The sequence below is a fragment of the Lissotriton helveticus genome, chromosome 1_1 (assembly GCF_964261635.1).
Source record: "Lissotriton helveticus chromosome 1_1, aLisHel1.1, whole genome shotgun sequence".
In the NCBI taxonomy this organism is placed as follows: domain Eukaryota; kingdom Metazoa; phylum Chordata; class Amphibia; order Caudata; family Salamandridae; genus Lissotriton; species Lissotriton helveticus.
The window spans coordinates 276,733,382-276,753,328 of NC_136057.1; the positions used below are offsets into that span (position 1 = coordinate 276,733,382).

General features: G+C 45.8%; 1 protein-coding gene across 1 annotated transcript in view; it reads left to right on the forward strand.

The window, feature by feature from the left end:
- Positions 1–19,947, forward strand: part of LOC144792735 (cystine/glutamate transporter-like) — a 336,763-nt gene that overhangs the window by 125,751 nt on the left and 191,065 nt on the right. Inside the window, exons 6-8 of the mRNA XM_078667944.1 lie at positions 10,224–10,268; positions 14,982–15,105; positions 19,629–19,732. Of these exons, the coding sequence (XP_078524070.1) occupies positions 10,224–10,268; positions 14,982–15,105; positions 19,629–19,732 (273 nt within the window). The remainder of the gene's footprint in view (positions 1–10,223; positions 10,269–14,981; positions 15,106–19,628; positions 19,733–19,947) is intronic.

Here is a 19,947-nt window from a genome sequence, read left to right on the forward strand (position 1 = left end):
GCTGGTATTCGCGCCACTGTCTGCCTGAGTTTCACTTTCTACCCGCCGCAGAGGAGTCCAGTCCTCCCGTCTTTGGCATCGGTGGATCGCAGGGCTATTGGGTCACCCGCAGAGTGAGTTTACAGCTTTTAATGACACAGGATGATGTAGCATATACGGCGGGAATGCAGGAGCCTTACTATCTAGCCGCCATTCACTTCGGCTGCTAGCCACGCTCCATGTCCCCTTCTTTAATACCTTTAATGGCTCCATGCAAATGAGGGTATCCCTTTGCCTCTGCACCAGCAGCTCTCAGGAGGCACACTAACAGTGCGGCACCTAAAAGGTGGTGCACTGTCCGTGCGCCCACTGATTGCAGCCCTCTGGAGGTGGGACGGGGGTCCCAGGGACGCCCCAGGTGTGTGCAGTCACACACTGCACCTGCCTGCAAGGGGATCTCTAATCCCCTTTAAAAGTGCAGGCGGGTTGACTGCTACACTATGAAAACACGGAGCGGCTTCAAAGCAACCGTTCCATTTTTTACATTAATGCTATCCCTGGGGCAAAGCGAGTTTGCGGCTGCCTTGGGGGCAGCGCATTCCATATAATAGAGCACACTTTCCCTATTTGTGTCCGGCGCACCTATTTTAAGCTATGTCGAGCGGAAACAGGGAAAGTTCGCCATTTACATAATAGGGCCCCTGGTGTGGATGCTGTTGATCAGAAATATGTGCTGGGACACAAAAATGAGTGCTGATGCCCCCCACCTGTGACCTCAGGTGCAAATTCAGCACTTGCTAGGACAGAGATGGGGCTTCCTAACCAGTTCCCATTTTCCCCTACACTAACCTACAAATGCAAATAGTTTCCAATAGTTTCCTGGTAACAACATGAAAAGTAAGATCCTGTCTAGTTTATGTTTGTGCTAACCATTAGCACACCCGAGGTTGCCTTTTAGGATTCACCTCTCACTGAAAGGCAAGCTTTGGCAGTGACTGCTGCATCAATGAGTACATTTGTAACAAGTGAGATGCCCTAATCACAAATATAAAGTCCAGACGTGGGTCTCATGCTCACTGTACCTCTTTCTGTCTCAAGCTGCACCTCCCTAATAATGTCCAACTAGTCTGAAGTTGGTCTGGAATTGCTTGTCTTCCTGTATTGGGGGACCTGGCCTGGAAGTATGGACCAATTGTTCTTACTGGAGCAGGACCAAGTGTGAATTACATATGCATGGTCCCTATCTAGAGTGGCATAGTGGGTGAAAAGGTTATTTACTGAAATGCACCCTAAATAATTTCCAGTATTTCACTCATCACTTTTTTGTTTTTCTAAGCGAGACGTCTTAAACCTGACCATTATGGCCAGACATGGGACTGTGCTTATTCTGCCTTAGGATAAAAACTGCATCAAACTGATGAGGAAAACAAGGAATAAACCATTATGGAGTTGCTTGTTTTTTTGTCTCAATGTTCAGGTTGGACTATTCCCATCATAGTGGGGCTAAGTTAGAAATGCTTATGAATGCCAAAGAGACAAAAAAACTGGAGCGCAGCAGAGTATAAAAAGTTGCTGAGATGAATTCGAGCATTCCACCAATCATGTTTTTTTAGTTTTTTTTAAGTAGTCCCTTGGTTACCCAGGGACAGATTCTTGTAATACAAAACACTGCACTAATTGCTAAAGTATTGCGCTGTAACTGTCTACTCAGTAGATTTTTGTTCAATAGCTCTATAATTTTTTTAAGTAAACAAAAAAGGATTGATCAATCCATCAAACAGGTGCTTGTTAAGCGCAGCTGCTCACCCGTAAGGGTCTCAAGGCACTGGCTGGGTGGTGGGGGGATACAGGTTCCAATCCATCAAGGTGGGGTCTGTCGAAGAGCCAGGTTTTGAGGTTTCTCGCAAAGATGGGGAGCAAAGTTGTCTGTCTGAGGTGGAGCAGAAGGGCGTTTCAAGCTCTGGCTGCGAGGAAGCAGGAGGAGCGGCCTCCCGTTCTGGTCTTTCTGGTGCGGGGAACCACGGTGTAGGATAGCTGGGCTGATCGTAGGGTCATTTGGGGTGGGTGGAATTTGAGTCGGCTATTCAGTTATGCTGGTCTGGTGTTGTCGAGGGCCTTGTCTGCATGGGTTAGAATATTGAAGGTAATTCTAGCCTCGACGGGGAGCCAGTAGAGTGCGCACATGTGCTGGGAGATGTGGCATTGTCTTTGCAGTTTGAGGACCAGTCTTGCGGTGGCGTTCTGGATGATTTGTAGCTTGTGGATGAGGTATTTGTTTATTCCGGCGTAGAGTGCGTTGCCATAGTCAAGTCTGCTGGTGACGAGGGCATGGGTGACGGTCTTTCTGTGTTCGAGGGGGATCATTTGGAGGTCTTGCATAGGAGGTGGAGGGTGTGGAAGCAGGAGGATGCGACGGAGTTTGTCTGGTGGTCCATTTGGAGCTCGTGGGCCAGGATAATTCCAAGGTTGGGTTGTGTGCCTGGTCCATTGGGGAGGGAGTGCTTCCGAGGGCAGTGGGCCACCAGGTATAGTTCTGGGTGTCGGGGTTCGGGCCGATGATGAGTGCTTCTGTTTTGTCGGTGTTGAATTGTAGGCATCCATTTGGCTACAGCTTCCATGCCTTCTTGAAAGTTGTGTCTGGCGCTGTTGGGTTCGTTGGATAGGGAGAGGATGAGTTGGGTGTCGTCTGCGTATGACACAATGTTGAGTCCATAGGTTCTGACGATGGGGGCGAGCGGAGCCATGTCAACGTTGAAGAGCGTAGGGCTGAGGGAGGATCCCTGGGGGACTCCGCACGTGGTTGGTATCGGTCCGAGAGGAAAGGAGGGAGTCTGACCGGCTGCGTTCTGCTGGAGAGGAAAGAGTGGATCCAGTCGAGGGCCTTGTCCCGGATCCCTGCGTCGTGGAGTCTGCGTATTAGGGTGCGGTGGGAGACTGTGTTGAACGCTGCTGTGAGGTCCAGGAGGATGAGGGCTGCTGTTTCTCCTCTGTCCAGAAGGGCGTGGATGTCGTCTATTGCAGTGAGGAGGGCGGTTTTCGTGCTGTGTTTTTTTCTGAAGCTGGATTGGGAGGAGTTGAGGATGTTGTGCTCTTCGATGAAGGTGGCGAGTTGGCTGTTGATGGCTTTCTCGATAACTTTTGTTAGGAATGGGAGCAGGGAGATCGGTCTGTAGTTTTTGAGGTCGGTGGGATCTGCTGAGGGCTTCTTCGGGAGTGGTTGACCTTGGCGCGTTTCCAGTCGTCGGGGAAGGAGGGGATTGTCAGGATGCCGTTGATGGTGTGGCAGAGCATGGGTGCGATGGTGTCGGCGGTTCTGTTGAAGATGTGGTGGGGGAAGAGGTCCGTTGGGGCCCCGGAGTGGATTGAATTTATCGTCTTCAGTGTGTCTTTGGTGGTAAGGTAGTGAGGGCTGTCCAGTTGTCAATCGTTGGCTTCAGGGTGTCGAAGGTGGTTGGTGAGGGTTCAGTGTGTTGGTCGTCTTTGTCGAAGTTGTCGTAAATCCTCTTGATTTTGTGGTGAAAGAAGGTGTTGAGTCTGTCACAGAGGTCTTGTGAGGGAGGGATGTCAGTAGACTCATTAGTGGGTTGGGAGAACTCCTTGATGATGCTAAAGAGTTCTTCGCTATTGTGCGCGTGTGTGGAGATTCTGTCTTCAATTGCTTTTTTCCTCATTTTTCTGATGAGTTGCTGGTGGGCGTTGGTGGCGGCTTTGAAGTTGTTGTTGGCTTCTGTGGATTTGGAGCTCCACTAGGACTTCTCAAGGCGGCGGAAAGTGCGTCTGGACTCTTGAAGTTCAGTGGTAAACCATCTGGCTTTCTTGGCATGTGTGTTGTTTCTCTTGAGGAGGGCTATGGTGTTGGCGCTGTTGGAGATCCATCTGTGCAGAGTTAGGGCTGAGGTGTTGGGGTCGTCATTTTACGCGATGGTTGTGGTGGAGTTGCTGATTGATGAGGTGAGCTGGTCATCGGTAATTTTGTTCCAGCTTCTTCGTGGGAGCAGGTGCTGGTGTCTGTGGATGGTGGGTGATCTGAAGGTGAAGTGGACGCATCGGTGGTCTGTCCACGGGAGTTCGGTGGTGTGGCTGAAAGTGATGGAGTTTCCTGTTCTGAAGAGGGTGTGTCCTGTTGAGTGCATGGGTTCGGTCACGATCTGACGGAGTCCAATGTTGTGGAGGTTGTCCTGGAGGGCTGTGGTGTTGGGGTCCAGTTGTTTGTCGAGGTGGAAGTTGAGGTCTCCCAGCAGGGTGTAGTTGATGGACGAGATGGCTTGCGGGGAGATGATATCCGTGATGTAGTTGGTGAAAGTTCCGCGGGGTCCGAGGGGTCGTTATATGAGGGTTCCTCGGATGGTGGTGGTAGGGCTGGCCTGTATCGTGAAGTGTAGGTGTTCCATCAGTGCTGTGGTCACATCGAAGAGTGTGCTCAGCCAGAGGGTGGATTTGTGGACGATGGTTATTCCTCCTCCAGGGTGGGTGGGGCAGTCCTTCCAAGATATCTTGAATCCTTGGGGGATGGCGATGACAATATTCTGTCCCAAGGTGGTGTTAGTCCAGGTTTCAGTGAGGAATGCGAAATCCGGGGTGGTGCTGTCGAGGAGGTCCCAGATTTCAGTGGCGTGTTTGTGAGGTGATCCGACATTGAGGAGGATGCATTGCAGGGTCTTCGGTTCAGTATTGTTCCTGCGGGCGTGTTGTGCTGGCTCCGTGTTCCTGGCGGTGCTGCAGGAGTGCCGGCAGGGCTTGCAGCTGAAGGGTCCGTGGGTATCGGCTGGTGATGCTAGCATACAGTTGTTGTTGCAGCCTGAGTTGAGTGCGTGGAGTGCTGCTGGGTCGTAGCATTGGCGAATCGGAGATCCAGGGTTCCTGGAGCTGGTCGCAGTCTGGTAGCATATGGGGGCCATTAAGTAGTGGTCGGGGAGGTCTGGACAGCTGGGAGGCGGGAGCGAGCAGGGGAACTAGAACGGGCTGGTCACACTATGGCGATGGGCCGTGGGGGCAGCAGCCCCAGGAAAAACGGGGGAAAGGAGGCCAAAAAAGCGAGGAAAAATGAAAATAAAGTGAAAAAGTGCAAAATGAATAAAGGGTGAAATGGAGCAGAGAGAAGCAAAAAGAATAAAGTGGGAAACAGAGCAGAAAGCAGAGAAAAACAAAGAGAATAAAGGGTGAAATGGAGCAAAAAGCGGAGAAAAAGTGAAGAAGAGCCTGAAGGGTGAAGAAACTAGAGGGTGTCAGGGAGCAGAAGGAGAGGCTGAAGGGGGCAGAAGGCAGACAAGGAGGGCCTTGAACACCAGCACTACGGGAGTGCAGGGGCTCACAGAGGGTCTCACTTAATGGAGGAGCTGCGAGGGTGGGAGAGCAGTTTCACTGACGTAGAATAAGTGGTCTTGCTCACCAGTCCCCGCAGCGGCCGCCATTAAGTAGGGGCTGGAGAGGGCTGGACAGCTGGGAGGCGGGAGCAGGGAGGGGAACTGGAAAGGGCTGGTTGCGCTGGGGGGAGGGGCCGCGGGGGCAGTAGTGGCGGGAAAAACAGGGGAAAGGAGGCCAAGAGAGCGAGGAAAAGTGAAAAAAAAGTGAAAGAGTGCAAAAGGAATAAAGGGTTAAAACGGAGCAGAGAGCAGAGAGAAGCGAAGAGACTAAAGGGGAAACGGAGCAGAAAGCGGAGAAAAGCAAAGAGAATGCAGGGTGAAACAGAGCAGAAAGCAGAGAAAAGCAAAGAGAATAAAGGGTGAAACGGAGCAGAAAGGGGAGAAAAAGTGAAGAAGAGTCTGTAGGGTGAAGAAGCTGGAGGTGACACGGAGCAGAAGGAGAGGCTGAAGGGGGCAGAAGGCAGACATGGAGGGCCTCGAACTCTAGCAGTATGGGAGTGCAGGGGCTCACAGAGGGCCTCACTTGATTGAATGCTTGAATTAATCTCAGGTACGGGTAATTATTCTGGCCACATCCCAGTCCATCTTTAATTTGCACACTATGCCAGCTCAGCTTGGACCCAACAATATGCAAATCTGTCTCGACCCTGTTCCAATGGGAACATTCCAAACCAAAAAAACAGGCCAGGTCCTCCTTTAACTGGAACAGAAGCAAAAAAGGACCAGTTTCACCCTGATTAGGGCTCATCAGTCAGGCATAGCTTGGTTTAAGTGAAACAGTGTGCGATGGATCTATGTCTATGCATACCAGTCACTCTTTGGATGACACACTGACCTATACAAAAAGTAGTGGATACAATGCTTGAATTAATCTCAGCTACGAGCAATTCCTGGGCCACATCCCAGTCTGTCATTATTTTTCACTCCAAGGGTTGGAATGCTACCACAAGTGATTGCCAATGGTTAGACTTATAACAATCATCCACTCTGTGTGTGATGTAACATCCTGATTGGCCAAGTGCATGCTAAGGTGGTGGTCCCTTGCTCACCTTGCCACTGGAGCAAGGCTACTCCTTACTGAAGAGCTCCAATCAGAGAGAAACCAGTCTTGGGCTGCTTGTACGGAAAGGACCTGGCTTGGTAGTTAAGGATGCACTGTTACCAATGGATTATAACTAAACCTGATTTGTAGAAGGGCTGGGTCTAACCTGAGGTGGTGTAGTAGGCAACAAAATGGTGGGTTGTAATATTACCCAAGCGATTGCCAGCGGTTAGACCTTTTGCAGGCATCTGTCATGTGGTCAGGAAAGGCCTAGCAGAAACACTGCCATTTACATGCTCACATTTCTTAAGTTCCCTTTTCTTTTACACATGATGACTTTGGACATACATTTGCATGTGCGTCAATGCAGGATAACAATCTCTGAATCTGCAATGCTTACATTTCTACTTCGTGGGTAAATTATCATGACATCTTGAACAATTCGTAGGAGGGATAAAGTTAATTGTGCCAATGTCATATTTGTTATTTGTCCAGTTAGTAACACCGCTAGAATAAACAGCGGTGGCCTAAATAGGGGTTGCGACATGACCAGGTGGGTTATTTTTATAAATGCATCACCACTTCCTTGTTAAGGCAGATGAACACTCACCTGACACTCCGGGGTTACCACATGTCAGAATGCCAACTCAGCTGATTCCTATTCACCAGCACAAGAGATGTCCAGCTGTACACCAAGACGGACAGTCTGATGACACTCACCCATAGATAACGGAGAGTTAGTCCACCCAGCGAGGATTTGGCAGTTGACCCACCCTAGGCAAGGCTAGGTTAGTGAGCACTTGTTAGGAGTACACTTATACACAGTACTTATATGCCTGAATTTATACACTGTCTTTGCACAATGGTGGAAATGTGTATTCTTTTCACTGTTCTTGTAATGCAGATTACGCTAATCGGCTTCATTCTGCAAATAATCGCAGCGCACATATTTTATTCAAGAATAACAATGCTACAGTAGTGAATCCTGGCTGAGTATTTCTTGTGTACCTCTAGTATGCAAGAGAATCCAAATGAAAACGTTCTAGATTTGTTACCACAATTTCCTTGGGGGATCAGGGTAATCATGTTCTGAGGTTTCACACACATTTGTTGCCCTATAAGGTTAGGGGTTTGGATGATACACTGTGAGCTAGGCCAACATATCATGAGGAATCAGACTCACACTATCCCAATGTTTATGTTGTTCGACAAATGCAAAGTTTTACCACACTTGGCACAAGCCATACAACACATCCTCCCATCACCTTTCGTGTGTTTGCTATAATTTTCTAAGCACATGCCACTTTATGGGGTCATATTTCAGTTTAAGAAAGTGGTACAGTCTCCCGTTGTTTCTATTTTATAACTATTTTAACTACTCTGCCTTTCAAAAATGCAAATAAGGTCCTATTCATTTGTAACAGATAGCAGAGACTCTTTATTTAATGTATTGTGCATGATTACTACACCATCCTGATTTACAAACCTTCTAAATCCTGGTGTAAGCTTTGACTGCTCAAACTAGATACACTTGGAGAGGTAAAATCACAATGAAGTATTTGGTGATACATTTGAAGTCAAATATACTGGAAGGGTCCTGGGAAACCTGTGATAATCAACAGTATTCACCAGGTATACTGCTACTTGTGCTGTGTTATGTTTGCCTATGTTAGAAATAATCACAAGTCCTGTTCTAGAATGTCATGAGGAGAACTCTTACTTACCCACAATGTCGATTTTCTGCATCATACATAAAAGGCATCCCCTTTGCTCATGTATACTACCGTGTATATGGTCTGACAGGGGGGGGGTTGATACTCATCTCACTAATCATTAGAAGAGACCTAAAACGTGAAACAATGCCAAAATGTTATAGCACAGCCATACATCATGAGCTCACAGTTTAACCCCTTCGACGCTCATGACGAGCTGGGCTCGTCATGAAGTAGCCTCCTCGCACGCTCATGACGAGCCCAGCTCGTCATGAATAATGGGTTTTTGTAAATCCCAGCGCAGCAGCAGAATATGATGAGCTTCCATGGGGTTAACTTCCCAGTATTTTGAGTGACAATCTGTTCTTTAATGGTCTGTGTGCTAATCTCCAGTTACATACACCTAGTTTATTTCCTCCAGCTCTTCTCCAAGCCCAATGTATTTTCTCTAAATTACAGCTCCAGGGGTGGAGTGGGAATCCCTGACCTACAGCTCTATTTCTACGCTGCACAGCTCCGCTACTTGGTGGAATGGAACCTCCTAGAATCCGAAAAGCACTGGCTATTCCAAGACCAAGCGGTCGCGGCCATGCCCCTGCAGGGTATTCCCTTCCTCCAGAAGACGCATAGACCACCTACTCTTTATGCGTCCTATATCACAAGCATGACCATGGAGGCCTGGGCCTACACTGCTACCACCCACAAGCTGACATCGTTTCCCTGCCCCTAACACCTCTGTTTAATAATCCAGACTTCCACCCAGGCGTGGACCCTAAGGCCTTCACAAATTGGCACCCCACTTCAAGTAAATCCCTCTGATACCTGTTTGACCTCGATGGAATCATCCTGTTTCCACAACTCAAAACAGATTACGGTATCCCAGAAATGGAGCGACTGCCCTATTTACAGCTCCGGCACTGGGCACTCCAGCCGCAAGTTAATCCAGGCGCTCAATGTCTCTTAACCCCATATGAGAAATGGCTGATTACCCTAACCACTGATAAAAAACTCATTTTGGACCTCTATAAACACTTACTAACAGCTACTACACTTACATAAAACGCAGGGCGGGTACGCTGGGAGCAGGAGCTGGACAGGACACTATTCCACAAAGAATGGGAAGACATCTACTATAGGGCTCGACACTCTGCATAACACACAGGCCTTACTGAGACATTGACCAAGGTGGCTACCTACTGGTACTATACACCAGAGCGCCTTCACCACTTCGACTCCCATCTATGTGCTCTATGCTGGAGGGACTGCAGGGAGATATGCACCCTAGAGCACCTTTTGTGGAGTTGTGACCGCATCCAACCATATTGGACCTCAATCCTCCATGAAATAGATTCTTACCTCAACACACAACTCCCACACTTACCGGCGTACATCCTTCTGGGTCTACCCAACCCGATAACATATCCTTTGAAATCCCGGAGGGGCCGACTAATCGCCACCGCCTTGGTAGGGGCCACCCAGAACATACTGGCGCTTTCCCCAGCCCCCACCGCATTCAGGTTAGCTGCAGAGACTCTGGATGGTACTGGGAATGGAGAAGCTAACCCTCACACTGGCCGGCAGAGGGGCTGAATTCCCAGAGCTGTGGCGTCCCTTCCTACCCTGCTCGTAATTGAATTCTGGGTGCTGACATGCCCTCGATTCCTCAGGCTCCTCCGCCACACTGACACACAAATCCCACAGGAGCATGATCCCAAACAGCCACGATAATTCCCCACATATCTAGCATTTCCCATTTTTCCCTTTTTTCCCTTTTTTCTGTTTGGTGGACTAGGGTGAGGAGGGGGGGTGATGGTGGGTGCGGCTAGGGTGTATATGTTCTTTTGTTTTTTGTTCCTTCTAAATGTTTGCTTCCGCAGACCCACTCCAGGCATATTACTCTGTAATGCCATCATTAGCGACACCAAGTGTCTTTACTACACTGTCTCTAGGGAGCAGGGGCTCTTGTTATCCTTTCCTCTGTTTGAAAATCAATAAAATATTTAAACCATAAATTACAGCTCCAAGCACATTATATTTTACTTACCCTCCAGTATGTCTCCTTTTGCCCCTTTACTTTGTGTAGATGATGTTTTCAGTTGTTTGTCTTTCTCATTTATATTTTTGCAGGTTTTATGTTAACTTTGTAACAGAGGAGGTTGTAAACCCTGAACGGTGAGTGAAATCAAATTTAAAATTTCTGACTAATAAATATTTCCAGCACTGTGAATATAAAGACCTATGAAACTCTGTGTTACAGTTAAACTTTATGTGAAGAAAAGCCATTTGGACATGTATGCTCATCTTACACAATAGTTTGAGTAACAAGTACATCCCAAAGACTGAATTTAACTGTGTAAAGTACTTTACTGATAAGTTTAGCGAATAGACACAAACCTCTCTCTGATCCGTTTCCACTTGGGAAGCAGTTGGTTATTTGCTGAAGTGATAAGAAGGAGTAAGCCACTTCCAAGGATGAAAATGAAGAGGGCGTACCTCAGTCTTTTCAGGTACATTCAAATACCATGTAAAGGATCATTTGAAAAGAGGTTTTAAGGTAAACACTGTTTTGAGAGGCAGCTGGTGACATTGGGTCACGCTTGATAGATAACACCGCATTATTGACCGAACTTACTACAGGCTTTGTAGTAATAGTTAATTAACTATTGTTAAATGAGCTTTCAAAAGGGTTACGGAGCAGGTTCTTGGGTGTGATGCATATAATGTGTAAATTCTACAAGGGGATCCAACAAGAATGTCCAAACCACCATCAACACTGAATTTAGTACCACAGTGGCAAGCTCCTCCGAATTGCTAATTTTGTACTTAGGAACATTGTAACCTCATCAAACCTCCATTGCAATAATGATAATAATAATAAGCAAGCTTGTAAAGCGCATGGTTACACTAACTAGTGTGTCCCTGCGCTACGGTACAGAAGAAGGCAAGAGGAGCAAGAGTAAGAAATACAGCACCCCCAAGGGTCTTAACTACGGAAGAGCCTGTTTTTCAATTTCTCCCGAAAGAGTGACTCCAATGGTTCATTGCATAGTGAGAGAGGAAGTGTATTCCAGTGTTTAAAGGCCAGGTAGCTGAAAGAGGGAGCGCCCATTCTCCCTTTTCTTACTCTGTGGATTATGACCCGACCTGTCCCTGATGATCTTAAATGCCGGGTAGGAATATAGTGGGTCAGTAAATTGTGTAGGTAGCTTGGCCCCTTCCCCTGCAAGATCCGATGACTGATACGTAAAACTTTAAAGAGTATTCTCTCCCACAGAGGTAGCCAGTAGAGAGCTGAGAGGGCATTCCTGGCCGAATATCGCCTGGGCAGCATCAAGACGAGGCGGTCCGCCGCATTCTGAATGCACTGAAGTCTGTGCATACATTTATTACTTGCTCCTAGGTAAAGAACATTTCCATAGTCCAGGTGAGAGGTTACTAATGCATGGACTAGGCTTTTCCTGGCTGCAATGGAGAGCACATCTAGAGTTTTCCATAGGCTTTTTAGGATTCTGGAGCATTTTCCTGCCACCATTCTCGTGTGGCTCTCAAAGTAAAGCTTGGAGTCTAGCCACATCCCCAAATTCGTAACCAGATAGAAGGAGCTTTCCCCACCAGCAGGAGCTCAGTTTTGCTGCCATTTAATTTTAAGAAGATCTTGCATGATCTTGTAGGCATGTAGAAATATCTTTGGCTGGCTCATCAGGAGACTGTGACAGAGAGACCACCAATTGCGTGTCATCCTCATATGACACAACACTGATCCCATAACTCTCAATAATCTCTGCTAGAGAGGCAATATAATTATTAAAGAGAGTGAGACTCAATATAGAGCCTTGCGGGACCCCTTGAGCTAGCGCAATGCTTTTGGAATAATACGGTTGTTGAGTCTCCTGAAAACTCTGATCTTATAGAAAGGACCTCATCCATTCCAGGGCCACTTCCTCCATCCCACCTTGCCTAAGACGATGTAGGAGCAATGGGTGAGATACAGTGTCAAAAGCGGCACTGAGATCCAGGAGGACCAGAGCAACTGTCTGGCCCTCATCTACTTTTCTGCAAATCTTTTCTTTAGACAAGAGCAAGGCCGACTCCATGGAGTATATGGCCCTAAAATTCGATTACGTGGGGTGCAATAAACTGTGTCGGTTGATGTGCCCAGTTTTGTTTATTTATTTATTTATTTAAGTTTTATATAGCTCGAGCAAGATCCCAAAGGATATCAGAGCGCTTTACAATAGGATAGACACTACTTATATATGACCAAGAAAGCATTATGTACAACTGAACGACCACATTAAAAAAGTATTAACAATAAATAATGTCTTGAGTTTTTTATGTCCTTTCAATGCTGGCAACTTCTATCTGCCTGTCCCAATGGTTGCTTGTTATGGTTCTTTTTGTTATGGGGGGGAGTGGGGGGCATAAATAGCAGGAAGGTGAAGGTTGGGAAATAGTACCTGTAGAACAGTCAGTGAGAGAGAGAGAATTGCACTGAAGGAAAACTCTATACTGCGCAATAGCATAAAAGCAAAATATGCCTGGTCTGCTCTATTGGACAAGAGAAAATATAGCGGACTCAAACATTATTCACCTTGATGCAGGCTAAGCAGGAGGTGGGAATGTCAAATGGCATTACCTGGCCAAACATCATGGGGTATAATTGCGTGTTGACGACTTTCTCGGCTATCTTAGCCCAATAGGGCAGGAGTGAGACCGGGTGGAAGTTCTCTAGCTGACTTGAACTCACACCCGGTTTCTTTGTTATGGGAAGAACAATGGCTTTGTTCCACCTTATTAGGACCATGCCCGTCACAAAGGAGAGTTGAAGGAGGTGCCTGATATGGGTTATTAGGATCTCCAATGTATTTTGATGTATTCCTGTGCCTGTATTTGTGTGTATTGTTTTGAAGTTTAAATAATTTGAATGGGTTAGGCAGGGGACCACACCTTCCAGTAGTGATTTATTGGGGTCCACAAAAGTCAAAATTTTAAGAACTGCTGATGTAGTTTATAACTATGTGCATGGAATCGGTTGCTGTGCTTGTTTCTTTGCCTAAACTGATGTGTGGATTGAACAAAAACTTTTATAAAATGAAAAACTTTTTGTAAAAAATTATTTTCAAATTGAATGAATAAATCGCTATTTGCTAGCAATATTGCAGGCTGAAATGAGTTTTTCTACCTGACAGAGTAAAGTTTTTGTTCAATCCACACATCAGTTTAGGCATGTCTTTTTGGTCGGATGTGTAGAAGTGCTCAGCCTAACTGATTACGAGCCAACTCTTTTTTGTTTATACAGTGCTTGTTTCTTTGGCGTCTGTAATAGTGCTTTGAGCCCCGTTTGTTGTGTCAGAGCTTAAATCCTAGTGCTGCATAGCGCTTGGAGCAAGTTATTGTCTGAAAGTGGTTGAAAGCCAAATGTGAAGTTCACATAGTTACATGAACTGAAGAGCTGTGCATTGGTTGGTTCTGCCAATCCAGGCGTCACATTGGTCCTAGACCCCAGAGGAGGGGCTGGCGAATAGTGGGAATATTTCTCTAATGCATTATCCTATTGTGGCCGGTAGTGCCTTGAGATTCCTGAGCAGTGTGATGTAAGCACAAAACTTTCTGACAGTGTCTTTATGTGGGTTACTTGCGAAATGATTCCTAAAGGATAATTGATCTATAGAGCCTTTACCTCAGGTGTTGTTGAGCAGATCAGAAGTGTGGTCTTAAAGCCCAAAGAAAGATTCACAAACAAATATCTTTACTTGGAAGATACTGCCTGATGCTAATTCCTGCTTGAAAAGCACTGTAGGCTTATGTGTGCCCTTTAAGAAGAGTTAGTGAAGGCTTCAGATAAAAATGGTCTTCCGTTATCTTAACTTTCATCCAGTCTTATGCGATTAGTCAAGTGGTACGGCTTACCCAACAATATTTAACATTGTCTTTATCCAAATTTGATCTTCTTAATGCCCATTTTCCCTATGAGTGTGAACTTGAAAGCTGTGCTTAAGCAAGCAAAGTGCTTGAAAATCACACCCAGCTTACCTCACTGGTGGCACTCCAGCATTAGAGTTTTATAATATAATATATGGGGGCCAGCTGCCCCTTTGCTACAGGCAGAGAAAGAGCCACTGTCCCCTTCTTCAGGGGCAGAGACCATCGCTAACAGTACTCCTTCCAATAGAAAAAAGGATATGTGTGTTCTGCTCATACTTAGTGCACGATCCATGCAAGCTTTCCCACATTGAGAATATAGAGTCTCAAATTCAAGGCTTCATTTCTGAGTCAAGGGAGGAGGAGATCCCCAAATGTAGAAGGCACACAGAACTGTCTCATCCGAAAGCAGAAACTCTAGCCCAGGAGAACCATGGTCATTTGAGTCCCTGAAGGTGCATGCAGTCACCACAAAGAGGCTTGCAGAAGCAATATCAAACAGTGATATATCTATGACATTGCTCTTCATGAAGTGGTTATTCTTCTGTAGGTTTTGTAATGATTTACAAGTCGCTCTCTCTGTAGACACCAATGGTTGTCTGCAGACCATCATTACTGGGTTCCTGTTTTTGTGCCAGGATTTCATCTTTCTCACCTGGGCGTTTGATAAGCCATCTGGTGGTCTGTAAAAACATATGCAGAAGTCACTGGGTAATGTGATATGATCTGTTGAAACCTTAATTTACTATGCAAAGTCGACCTACACAAGGGAGAACAGGATGCTTAGCTTTCCTTCAGTGCCCACCCACGAGTATTCAGCAGTCATGAGCCACTTTTTGAAAAACAGAGCATAATAACAATGGATTTCAGAAATAAGTGGTAGTGGAAGTGAAAGGGACATTTTGCAGTTTTATATCTCTAACGATGGGAAAAGTGTCAACAATATTTTCCATTCTGTTTCAGCAACATCCCTATAACAGTGATAGTGTCCCTCATTACTGTTACTATTGCCTACCTCCTTACCAACGTCTCCTATTATACCATCCTGACAGCAGAGGAGGTGCTGGCATCAGAAGCAGTGGCCATGGTAAGTTGGGGTATACTGTAAAATACACATAATCTAACTTTGGTTGTAGAGGCTTCCCTTAACATAACAACCTCTATTACATATTGGACCTTAAACAAGCCTTACCATGAGCTTGGAAGTACGTAATTAGTATTCTCTGCTAGAAAGCTAGTAACTCCTGGAAAAGCTTATATGAGGCAAGTTTGAGTCCTGTGTTGGAAAGCATGCAAGCCTTGTCTGGAGAGATCTTGAAAAGTGCAGGGGCGCATCACAGTTCTGCACTGGGGATCACACCAACTACTGGGAATCATGTGGGTCCTGTTAGTTCTGTACTGAGATCATTCAAGACTCCTACTCTACTGAGTCCTTCCATGCTGAAGAGCTTATTAATTTTGTGTTGAAAAGTAATTAAGTCCAGCGATGGCCAACAAACCCTTCTAGTGTTTGACTCCATAAAAAAATCTTCTGGAGAAGGGGTACTGTGTAAGAGGAAACCCACATCTAGTTGTATACAGCAGGGGTCCTGTGATATAGAACATAATCTGCGACTGCTGGATTGGAGGAGAGTTCAGTGGTGTATAGCACTGGACAAACAAGATGACTCTTCCTTTGCTGAACAATGCAAATATGTCTCATTGGAGAGAGCATGAGCGTCTGCTGGAGTGTGCGATAGTCATGATGAAACGTGTATAAATTGTGTGCCCAAGTCCATGTTGTGTTCCAAATTGGTAGAAGCCATGCATGCTGAAGAACTTGTGATTTGTGTGACACAGAGATTGTAAAGATTGAAGGAAATCCTCTGCTTTAAAGGTGGGAATCCTACACTAGAGTGGGCATGGGTGTTGTGGGCGAACCAGCTATTCTAAAGCCATCTCAAGTACTTCTTTTGGAGCCTCTAGCTGATTGTTTGCACTTTTCTCTCAAACAATGCAAAGTGGTTTAGTAATGGACAACATTGCTACATGCATGCATAGAATAAGATGTATAGTGAACCCTATACTGTTCAGAACCTGTGGGCTGTACTGGAATGCCTATGTGAAAGTATTTGTTGTCTACAGTTGTGCCAGAAGAACTAAGGGTCTGATTTTGACTTCGGTGGACAGAGTATATGCGTTTGTCATGGCTCAGTGCTTTACTCTCTACTTAACCATCTTGCAGCCAAAACATAGCTAGTAAAGCACAGAAAACAAAGCTAAATAATTCATACTTTTATTGAATCCTGATCAAAGTTTGTATATTACATGCTTTGGTGCAGAAAAAAGTGAAAAAACGACATGACACACCCCTGTGTGCCAGGTCCCCTAACACTGCATATAGTACTTGTAAGTCACACCTACAGCAGGCCTGACAGCCCTAAGGCAGAGTGTTACTATTACATGTGAGGGCATACCCGCATAAGTATATATGCCTCTGTGCTGGTCAGTTTCCATTACTGCCAGCACAAGTGACCAGGGAAGCAATTTTAAAACATGTGCTGGACTCTGGTGAAAAAACATTTCCCAGCTACATGATGGCTTCACTGAAGATAGGGATGTTTTGTATCAAACACCTCATATGAATAAACCCACTCATGTGCCAGTGATGGATGTATTAATACATGCACCCAGAGGGCACCTTAGAGGTGTCCCCTGAAAACCTACTAGTCCCCGGTGTGTTGGCTGACTGGTTTCTGCCAGCCTGCCACCAGAATGTTTCTGACCCACAAGGGTGAGAGCCTTTGCTCTCAGGAGGTCAGAAACAAACCCTGCTCAGGAAAGGGTGTTTACACCCCCTTCCACTGGATAACCTGCTGATTAGTATTCTAAGGCAGAGAAGCTTCAAAGAAGCTACTGCCTTTGAAATGCGAGTCTGGCTTGCCTCACAGAAGAGGAAGCCGAGTCCTTTTGTCCAGAGCCCCCTTGGCACCTGGACAGGCAGGAACATTAGCTAGTAATGTAGGTGTGCCACCTCCAGGCTAGAACCACCCCTAAGGTGGGCTAAACTGAGGCACGCACAACTTTCAGAAGTAGCCATCTTTGTGAATGCACATTTAGGATTTCTGGGAAAGGGTTATGCCCACTTCCCACAGAGAGTGGTCATATAGGGGCCATAGTGACCCCAATGGTCAGTGGCCCATTGGCTACTACCCTTCATTCTCCTAATGCCCCTAAACTCAGTATTTAGGGGAGCCTCTGGGACCAGAGAAATAGATCCTGACAACCTGAAAAAAGAAGGTAAAAGTGAAGCGTTGCACAGCAAGAACAAATGACCCTGCAACTGACTTGGTGCCAACCCTGCTTGCCTGCTGACTTCACCAATTACACCAAACGTTGTCTTGTCCTGAGGCTGCTAAGTCCCCAAAACCTAGAAGACCGGCCAGCCCTTTACATAAGAACAAAGATAAAGCGGAACTGACCCCTGCATCCTGCAGGCAGCTAAAGAAGACCCGGGGGGACTGCCAAAATCCAACGCCGCAAAGTACACTGTACCCGAGCCCCCCAACCTGTGTCGAAGTAGGCTTACAGTGTCAGCAGGGTCCCCAAGCCATCCAGGTACTGAGTCCACAGTGGAGTGCCTCCTTGTGAACCCCCAGACGTCGCCTGCAGTCTCTGCATGCAGGCCCCCTCAACCGCAAGTGTTGAAGGACGGAGAAACCCAACATCCCAAAGACCCTCTGCACCTGGACGCCCCGTCACAGGGAGATGAGGACCAAAGGTGTCCCACATTCTCTAACTTCACAAGACACTAAGCCACTCAAGAGTTTCACCGTACTGACCTCTCAGTCCCCGCCTGCAGCCTCTTTTTACCGCACCTGTTCCTCATAGAGTAACATTGGGCTCCCAACGATGTTTTGCACCCCTGCACCCGACTGTTCTAGTGCTTCTGGTGGTGTTCTGCTGATGCTGCCTTGGACATTGCCCACCACTCCCTTTCACTCCTGGATAAGGGTCCTGTAAGTCGCTGTACTGTACCTAAATGTAGCATTTGACTTTTTCCCACATAGGATAGCATTGCAGCTTCTAAAAATTGCACTGTGTCAACTTTTTAAACATAAAAGAATTTCTATCTAAAAACTTACTTCCTGAACAAATTGATACTGGTGCCTAAACATATATAAAGATACTTGCTATTTTTATAAATGTGGTGTGTATCTCCTTCTTGATTTGTGTGTTTCATTTATTGACCATTGTGTGTTTTTGCAGATGTCTTGCACTCCTTTAAGATAAACCGAAGGCTTCTTGGCCATACTACCCCCTAGAAGAACACCTTAGGATTGCTAGAGCAAACCCCTGTCCACTCATTAGGGAACTCGTGGACTTGTTGCATGATGTATCTCATTTAGACATATCATATAAAGAGTCAGCTTCCTACAACTACCCACCAACCATTCACCTTCTTCTGGGTATTTATGTGCACAATAGCCTAACCAAAGGATTAAGATAACCAAAGAAGGGTTGGCACACCTGAATTCTAGGAAGTCACTACTCAAAATTCTTCTCCCAATATTGCAACTGAAATTAAACCTCATCTAATGCTCAAAATGGATTATTTGTAAAACAATGGAAATAGTCTTGCATGTATTCCTGTAGGATACTATATACAACCAAATCTGTCAGGAATATCCAATAAAAAAGCGGTGTCCTTAACCTTTAACAAATGTTGTCAAATCTATGTTCTTCCTGTGCCAGGTAATCATACATAAGCCCACACAGATGCGCATCCATTACATTGTAAAAGAAGGGCTATACTCCAGCCATTGCGAGGGTACTCCACCAGCCAAATTTAGAGATGCTTGCAAGTCCAGTGGACAACCCTTGAATTTCCAGGAAGCACTGTCACACCCATTCATGTAAATGCATTGACGGTTTGACATCAACATGAAGCAGCTGTATGTCAAACTTTCATGTTTTTATTTAGTTTTCAATAACAAAATCTCAGAGCAAAATTTTGGTTATAAAAATTAAAATAAACAATGCCTCTCTCACAATGGGAGTTTTTTCTTCCATGGCGTGGAGGTCATTTGAAGGTTTTTGCTTTCACACACTGCCACGCTTTGTATGTTGATGTGTGAAAGCAAAAACTTGCCAGGTGTTTGCCCACTGTAAGTAGGGCAGGCGCACACATGACCAAACCACCAATGGCCCTTACTTCATCAGGCCACTGAAGGAGGTCCATGTAGGGTCCACCACCTACATGTCTCGTCAGCCTACATACTGAAGATCTGTCTGACACTAAATAAGGTGGGCTGAACTTTGCTTTTGCAGAGAAAGTAGTCTGTCAATGTCTAAATCAGGCCCCAGGTATTATGGTCTAAAAAGTGCAATACTTGAGAGCACTTGACGCCTCTTTTCTAAAGCACGTGAACTGACCTGAAAATCATTCCTTTAGATCCAATGAGTCCTGTACTTTGGAGCACATAAGAGTTTGACACAAGGAACATATAACGAGAAAGGTGTTATTCAATTCAGAACTGCACTTGTATTTTATTGTACGTTACATTGTCTAATGTGGTGCAAAGGGCTATGCAAATGACTCTAAATATAATATAATTTGTTTTATTCTAGAGCTTTGCTGATCGTGCTTTCAAAGGATTTTCAAATGCAGTCCCAATCCTGGTGGCAATGTCTTGCTTTGGAGCCTTAAATGGAGGGATCTTCGCATCTGCAAGGTTAAGAGTAAGAGGTGTTGTGGAGAGAAACCAGAGAAAGCGTGCATACAAGGAATGAGAATTTTAGATGGCCAAGCAAGCCAGGCGAGAGAAAGGTCTAAACCAGTTTCTGAGTAACAGGAGAGGCTTGGAGGGAGAGCTTCATGTGGAAGTGTTTGTACTAAGCAAGCTTCATTCCTGAGAAACATATGACTAGAAATAAAAAGGTAGGTTGA